This window comes from Hetaerina americana, unplaced genomic scaffold (genome assembly GCF_022747635.1).
Source record: "Hetaerina americana unplaced genomic scaffold, ioHetAmer1.1.p SCAF_6, whole genome shotgun sequence".
Classification (NCBI taxonomy): domain Eukaryota; kingdom Metazoa; phylum Arthropoda; class Insecta; order Odonata; family Calopterygidae; genus Hetaerina; species Hetaerina americana.
Window position 1 is genome coordinate 56,722,889 of NW_027287205.1, and position 8,422 is coordinate 56,731,310.

The 8,422-nt window shown below is 37.2% G+C and overlaps 1 protein-coding gene across 2 annotated transcripts; it reads left to right on the plus strand.

Moving 5' to 3' along the window:
• The first annotated feature begins 57 nt into the window (after window positions 1-57).
• l(2)k09848 (lethal (2) k09848) lies at window positions 58-7,173 on the plus strand. Of its 2 annotated transcripts, XM_071593784.1 has the most exons (7): window positions 58-169; window positions 268-502; window positions 1,101-1,314; window positions 1,533-1,634; window positions 3,053-3,150; window positions 4,560-4,761; window positions 6,823-7,173. In XM_071593784.1, exons 1-7 carry the CDS (start codon window positions 112-114, stop codon window positions 7,126-7,128), a joined length of 1,215 nt encoding a protein of 404 aa, XP_071449885.1. In that variant the 5' UTR covers window positions 58-111; the 3' UTR covers window positions 7,129-7,173. The 2 variants fall into 2 exon arrangements, with proteins under 2 accessions (XP_071449885.1, XP_071449887.1); XM_071593786.1 differs by lacking the exon at window positions 58-169 and having other exon boundaries at window positions 396-506.
• Window positions 7,174-8,422: the final 1,249 nt, after the last annotated feature.

The window sequence follows — 8,422 nt, forward strand, 5'->3', positions numbered from 1 at the left end:
ATGACGTAAGGAACGCCTTCATTTGCTCAAAAAAACAAAAACTTGAATCACAACAACCGCATGTACCTTGAAGGCTCGGAAGAAGTTGGTAGTCCCATGTGCGAATGAGACATGGCTTTTAAACAAGACATCAATGTCTTTGTCGGAACGAGGACAGGAGTATTCAAAGGTTAAATAATTGGCAGTTGGACTTCAATTCAATAACTGATTCTTCTCACGTTGATATGAATGGTACTATAGTGTGGTATGTGAATCTTACTTTACTAGGTGTGAAGCTGTGCGAGACTGTTGCCATTGAGAAAAACCTCAGTGGTCTAGGTTTAAATCCCCTGCAAGATGAAATCACGGCTGCTGGTTGGGGTGACTCAGACGAAAAAGATATACTGTTAGGTTTAGTCAATCAAACCGTGAAAGTTTATGATACTGAACTCCACACATTCACCTCAAACTTCAATGCAAAATGCGGCGAGGGTTCCATAAGAGGCATATCGCGCTACAATGGGTTGGTATGCATATTTATTCTTATGAAATAGTGGCAATACAAGTACGCTCTGTGAGTGATCCCAATCAAACTAGTATGTTCGTGCGAGAGAATCTTCTGAAATTAACGTGCCATCACCCCAGCGATTGTTATATCATCATACTCATGGCTGGATAATAATTCACTTTTTACCATATTGAAAAGCATTCATAATTTTTTATCCCTATGAACTAAATATGTGTGTGTGAATGCGTTTTAGGCTCTGGCATTCGTGTGTTATATCAAGCAAGAATTCTTAAATCCGAATTAATCTAGGAATAAAATTCAAGTGTGTCGAGATCATTTTCTAGCCGAATGAAAATGCTCTCCTTCTCTTCTCCCAAAAACTAAAAAGGTACATCAGAATAGTATTTACATTCCAAACCAAAAAATTATCTCCTAGTTTCTAACATGCCAACCTATTGTAAATGTCCCTCAGGGTCTGCAGCACATTGAATTTACTCCGTGGGAGGGCTCGTAATGTATTGGATCACAAAATTAGTTTAATTTCGCTATCTATTGGCAAATCTAAGTGTGACATCGAAGTGGACTAAGCATGGTAATTCCTTTATTCTTTCAGGTCAATTTTGACTGCTGTGGAATCTGGGGAACTAAACTTATGGACAGAAGGCAGTACTCCACGTATTAAACAATCGATAAAGACAGGTCCTTGTATAGATAGGATGCGTCAAAACCCTTATGAAAAGGAAATCATTGCAGTTGGTGGTCAAGAATCCGATCTCAGCCTATGGAACTTGGAAGCTGAAGAAAAGTGCACATTCCGAGCAAAAAATGTGTGTTGTATTTTAATTTTGGTTTGAACTTTGAAATTAAATGATATACCTAGGATAAAAACGTGAGGAATAATTTCATTGAGCCGTTCAAGATTTCTTCTTTTCTCAATGAATTAACTGCTTAGCAGCCCTGCAATTTTTTTCTCCTCAATTTGTATTTTCTTTGCTCTATTGTTTTATATTTTAGTTTAACGCTATCTGAAAACCTTGTTTTTTAGGTTCCTCACAATTACCTGCAGCTACGTGTGCCAATTTGGGTCTCCGATATAGCTTTCATGCAAAACAGTCAGAAAATTGCCACCTGTTCCCGATATGGGCATGTATGTATCTAAAAGTTCTTCTTGTAAAAGGTATTTTGCTTTTCAACAAAAGTTGTTTACTCTGTATTTCTTTTTTATCAAATATGTCATAATTGACATAATTTTCTTGGAACATTCATTTTACTATAAGTTCTTAGGCATAACATGTATGATATGTCTCAATATGAAGATAAGATATATTTCTTGCAGAAGGGGGTGACAATAAACAGCTCGGTTCTATGTAATGATCACCCACATTGAAAATCAAAATGAAAGTATTGAAATCCACCTTTCTTTCCATTGTCACTCTGTGTTGGTTGTCATGGAAAATAGTTTTGCAGATTGGAATGCCACTAAAACTATCTGCCAAGTTGTGCAGTTAAAACCCAGGTGAAATTCTGGCATCAACCAACTAATTCCTTGGAAGTCTTCAAATTAGGGTAATGAAATCGTAATCATAGCTCAGTGAAGACTTAACATCCTCATTACCTAGTCATCTTCACCAAAAGCCTCATTGAATTGAATGAGAGGTGAGGTGGTGGCCTGTCAGTCAAGTACTGGAGTTGAAAGGTGGATTTTGAGTGAGTAATTCTCCATTCTATCCACATGGTGCACTCAGCCTTTATCCTCATTATTGAGCCGGAACTTAATAACTTGCTTAAACATTAATATTGGGCTAATTATCAAAAGGAATCCAAGAATTGGTTTGTAGCAACTCCAGACCCTCCTATTCCCTGGCTATCTCTTCATTCCCTCACAGCTCCTGAAGTTAAATTTCCTATGCCTGACTCTTGTTACAAATCCTTGGCCCTCGGCGTTTCCTCCTTTCTCCGGTCTTCAGTAATCTATCACGCCCCAGGATGTCTAATTAATTTTCCTCTTTCTGGCTAATTTCCTACCGTCTCTTTTCACCAACTCTAAAAAGTGATTCTTAATTAGTTACTCTTACAGTTTTATCTATTTTATTTTCATAATTCTTCCATGATACCACATTTCTAGTGCCTCTAATCTTCTTTTCCCTGCTGCTCCAGTTGGCCATGTTTACGTCTTAGAAGTACATCGTAAAAGTGTACTCAATGTATAAGTTTTAATGAATTACTTCAGTATGTGTATGTTAGTATGTAATTTAGTGAATATGCTTGTACTATTTACATTAAGCTAAAACTGTTATCTATTATTTGTTTTGATAGGCATTTTCCCATGAAAGCACATTGTTCTAAAATATTGTATTTCAATATAACATTCATGAATAAAATGTCCCTAATAAAATTAATACAAATAAGCAATATGATGCATTTCCATTTGGTATAACATAAATTAAGATTTTTTTAAAAGAATGGAAAAATTATTAGAAATGCAATGAGAATTATACTTCAAAATTCAATTCTTAGTTTCAAGATGCATTATTTCTGTTTCACAAGTAATTGTTTCTTCCTCAGCTGAGACTCTATGATACCAAGGCACAGAGACGGCCTGTCATAAGTATGGATATACCGGAACAAGCTCTAACATCTATATCAGCATGCTCCAAAGAGCAGTAAGTGTTTGAAAACATTAATAAAAAGTCATCTCTTCCTTTATTTTTATTTACTTAATAATTCACTGGACAGTGTACTTGATGGTTTGACAAGTATTTCAGGAGAAAACTCATATTTTAGTAATGATTGTTGTCCTTAGTTGAATAAGCAAATCTATAGGATGGTTGGGTTCTGCCATGGACTTTATGGGCTGGAGGTTTCTTGTTTCTAAAAGTGAAAATAATTACTACAGGTTTTTTTTACTATTTAATCATCAAGCTTGTCCTTTTTTCCTACCATAAATAAATTGCATGGTATTTCCTCTGCATTCTAATTAAACACTCAATGGTAAACACAGCAGTTAAAATAACATAATGACCTTTGGCAAGAAGAGCTGCTCTGGCCCCATCAAGGTTCTAGTTGTATGCGATATTCTATGTGCGATTTTCTTGAAAGAAAAAGGCTAAGCTAAACAGTAAAATAGGAGGGCAAAAACTAGAGCAGGTAGAACAGTTTACTTGTCTCAGAAGTGTTTTGGACCAACATGGACAAAGTAGTTGGGATGTAAGGAGAAGAACAGTGCAAGGGGCTTTCATGAGGAGGAGGGAGTTAGTGACAGGGACGTTGGGTAAGGATATTAAGAAAAGACTCATAAAAACTTTGATATGGAGCATAGCCATGTACGGCACGGAAACGTGGTCATTGACGTAGGAGGATAGATGTAGATTGGAGGCTTTTGAAATGTGGGTGTGGAGAAGAATGGAGAGGGTGAAGTGGACCAATAGAAAAACAAATGAGGAAGTACTTGGTATGGTGGGCGAAGAGAGGGGTTTGTTGGGAGAAATCCTATGGAGGCAGGAAAAATGGATGAAGGGCATATTGATCGGTAGTGGGATTTTGAAGACGGTAATAGAGGGGAGAATGTTAGGCAAAGGAGGAAAGGGCAGGAACAGGATAGGCATGTTGGACGGGATGAAGGGAGGAAGGAAGTACTCGGAGATGAAGAAGGACCGGATGGACGGAGATGATGTAGAGTAGGTTGCCAGATATTGTGTTTTGTCAGGAGTCACACAGTATTTATTTGGTAGTTGTGTCCATCCAAAAACCTACCTTAACCAGTAGATTACCTTATAATAATTATGTAAATTATTTTAAAATTTTTAAGCTAGTGCCCATTATTCAAATATAGATTTGACACAATCTTATTGATGTGTTTTTGACTCACTTTCGATCACCATGGGATGCCCTACATATGGTCTGTGCATTTCTGTACATTTCTTGTGATATTTTTAGGTGTTTTCATTGTACTTATTCTAATAATTAAGGCAGGTTACTATCATTTATGTTTGAAGCAATGCATGAGCAACATTTACTGAAAGTTGTATCTGTTTTTTATGTAAATGAAAGCATAGGCCATTTATATTTTCAGCCATGTTATTGTTGGAAGTGGTACTGGACTGTTGATGATGGTAGACCTTAGAGGGAAAGGTCTGCAATCAAATCGTTACAAAGGATTTGCTGGGGGTGTTCGTGATATAGTGTGTCATCCTACTGATCCTTACATCTTATCTGTTAGTTTAGACAGATACCTACGCTTGCATCACTTGCATAGTAAAGAACTGCTGCAAAAGGTGAGTATTACTTAGTTTATCTCTAATAAGGGCTCCCAATGAGGCAAATTTTGCGCAGATTTTGCCTTTTCTTGATCGTACAAGGTTTGTATAAAAAGTATCAGTAATAATTTCTTCCTGCCGTGTGCCCGGAGTGCTGAATTCAGACCATCAGTTTAGTATACTCATGATCGCTGATTGTATATGCATTGATAAGATGACAGTGCACATCATTATCACTGGCAAATTTGGGGATGCAAAAGATGTCCGCTAAACTCGTCCTGAAGGTCTTGACCAAGATTTTCTGCTTGCGAAGACCTTCTGCAATGGCAACATGACAATTCCCCAACCCCCTTACAGTCCCAACTTGGCACCAGCAGACTATTTCTTAATCGCAAAAGTGAAATCCTTCCTCTAAGGACGCCACCATGGGACCATAAGTGCTGTCAAAGAAGCTTGTATGCATTCCCTTAAGCACTTTCCAGAATCCACCCATTAGGGAACCAAAAGTGTGTCGATACTGAAGGGATGCACGTTGTAGAATTTTGAGGTATTGTAGCAATATCTGAAAGATCTATTTTTCCGAAAATTTTCCCAATACTTATTATTCAAAGTTTGTCGGTGATTCAATTTGTATGTTATAGTCGATAAGTGAAATTATTTCATATTGTTATTTTGGTTGGATCAATACAAAATTTGATTGAATCTGAATCCATTGTACGAGAGTAATTTGAACAGTTCTTGGAATAGAGGCAAAATAAAGCACTTATCTCATTGAAACTTTTTTATATTTCAATGTAGTCTCCCTGTGCGCTAATGCATTTCGTCCAGTGCTGTTCCGAGGTCTTAATCCCATTTCAAAAATAAGATTTCTTCAGGCCTACAAAATACCCATCTACTTCGGCTGTTAGTTGTTTCTTTCAAGAGAATCTCCATCGATCGAGGAAAATTTTGAGCTTGGGGCAGGGATAGAAACATAATGGAGTAGAATAAGGCTGGTGTGGCAGCAATTCGTATCTTAGTTCATGTATTTTTGCCATGGCAAGGACACTTGTGTATGGTCTTGCATTGTCTTAATGAAGGATGGCTTTCTTACTTTCCACACCTGGCCTTTTTTCGTTTATCTTTTGCTGTAGTTGGTGCGGAAGGTTAGCATAGTACTGTCTAGCAATTGATCGGCCAGTGGGAAGTTAATCTATCTGCAGAATCCCTTTTGCATCCCAGAAAACTGCCATCGCCTTTGGCCAACTGTATTTTCTTTACTGTCTTTGGTGTTTGTGAATTAACACGTTTTCACTGCTTTGACTGCTGTTTTGTCTCTTGAGGCATAGTAGTGGACCCAAGTTTCATCTGTGTTCACAAACCAGCACAGAAAATCTTGTTGGTTGCTCTTAAAATGGGTCAAACATTGTTAGGAAATTTCCATTCTGTTAAATTTGTGATCCTGCATCAAGATTCAAACTATACCATCTAGTAGATAATTTTCTCATCCAATTCCACTGTTAAAATGTGATATGCCCATTCAGATGACATCCCTACAGCTTCAGCGATTTCAATCAATGGTTCTTCATGACCATTTTATGAAATTTAGTGATAATATCTGGCACATTAATGGCCCTCCTATCCTGATGTGTGAATTTCACATCCTGTTGACCTCGATGCATTAGATGAGCTCTATCCTCACCCGTCAAACTAATAAACAAGCCATTGGATAAACCATCATGGTTGGACCCACTTGAATAACTGTGAAATTATGCATAGTTTACTTACTTAGCAATGGGGAAAATGTTACTGCAGCTATTGAAAAGAATTGCAAAATTTGATACATCTATAAATTTGAATACCCATTAATCAATGTTGGTATAAGACTGGCATACTTAATTTCAAGTTCCAAGTTTGTATTGTTATGGCAAAAGCTGAAGCATACTAAATTTTCTGCCATCTAGCAATTAATAAATCAAAGTTTCACAGTATTTTTTGTTTAGGTGTGTTAGTCTATCCCTTAGTTCACATCAGTAATAACATTTATGCAAATGGATGTCTGAAAAATAATACTGAACTCTAATTTTGTTTCTTCCTCAGGTGTATCTGAAGTCAAAATTAAACTGTTTGCTGATGAGGTCGGATTTCTCCTTGAAGGTTGAGGAAGAGGAAAGTAGTGATGAAGATGATACTCTTCAAGAGGCACCAAGAAATAGTGGTGTTAAAGATTCAGCTGAAGCAGCCAAAGAAATGGATATTATTTTCAGTGAAATGGATTCTGATATGCCAAACAAAACCTCTAAATTAAAAAAAATAAAGTCATTAGAATCACAATTTGAAGGAAAGAGGAAACCAGACATGTCATCAGTTATTCCTCAGAAAAGAAAAAAGAAAATAAAAAAATGATTCAAAAAGTCATTTCATAAGTACTTGGTTTTTTCAGGTAACCCATTTATGTGCAAAATTTTTTTAAAGGTTTTTGTTTAATGAATAAACGAATTATTCAATTTTTATGTAACTGACTTAATTCATGCTCTCATTTTATTTTTCACCAGACATTTGAACAAGGGGTATCATAGAAATTAGTTCATGAGATATTTCTCTCCCACATTCATATACGAGGGTCATCCGGAAAGTAGTACCCGTTCGTGAAATAAAGACACAAAAGTAAATATTAACAAACATAAAAAATTTTATTTGAAAGAGGATACTTTAAACTACTTCTCAACATAATCTCCAAGCAAATTAAGGCATTTGTCATAACGTGTGACAAGTTTCTGTATTCCTGCTGCATAGTCCTTCGCTGCCAGCTCATTGAGATACGCGAGGGACCCATCTTGCACAAATTTTTGCATAATGCAGATGGTGTTTAACAATTTCATGAACAATTGTTCGAGAAACATTGGGAAAATGCTCACAGATGTCATCAATTGTGACGCGCCGATCGTTCCTCACGAATTCGTCAACTGAGCTCACCAGTTGGTCTGTAATGACAGACGGTCTCCCCGAACGCTCATCGTCGTGTGTGTTCCCCCTCCCCATGTTGAAGTTGCGACACCACCGCCGAACAGACGACTCGTCCATTACATTGTCTCCATACACCTCCTTTAATTGGCGATGAATATTACATGGGCGAACGTTTCTTGCATTGAGGAATTTAATCACTGCCCTCACTTCACAACTGGCGGCGTTCTCAATTTTTTTAAACATTGTAAACAATCACAGAAACAACACAGGCAATGCTAGCGTCACGCAACTTGGCTCAGAGAAGGCAGACAAGCCACTGAAGCTATCTGACCTCGTCCAGCGGCTACTCGCGTCATCAGCACTTCATGCGGCACGAACGGGTACTACTTTCCGGATGACCCTCGTATATCACCGAAATTGGGCTCTATTTAAAAATATGCAAAGACAATTTTATTTTAAGTGGTTCAGCAGTCTCTGAAGCTGAGTCTGAAGAGAAGATTCTATATGCCAGGCCTTACATCCTTATTCTGCTTGATCGTTAAGAGCCTGTTTCTTTGTCAATCTGCAAAGAATAATTTATTGCTGCGTTAAATATTCTAACAAATTAAATGTGTAAGTTCTTATTAAAAGGTGGCAGTTTTATCCTAACTTTAATTTACCAGTAGGACTACAAACCAGAATTAGCTATGGCATCAATGGGTAGCAACTATATTGACTTAATATGCCCATGAGA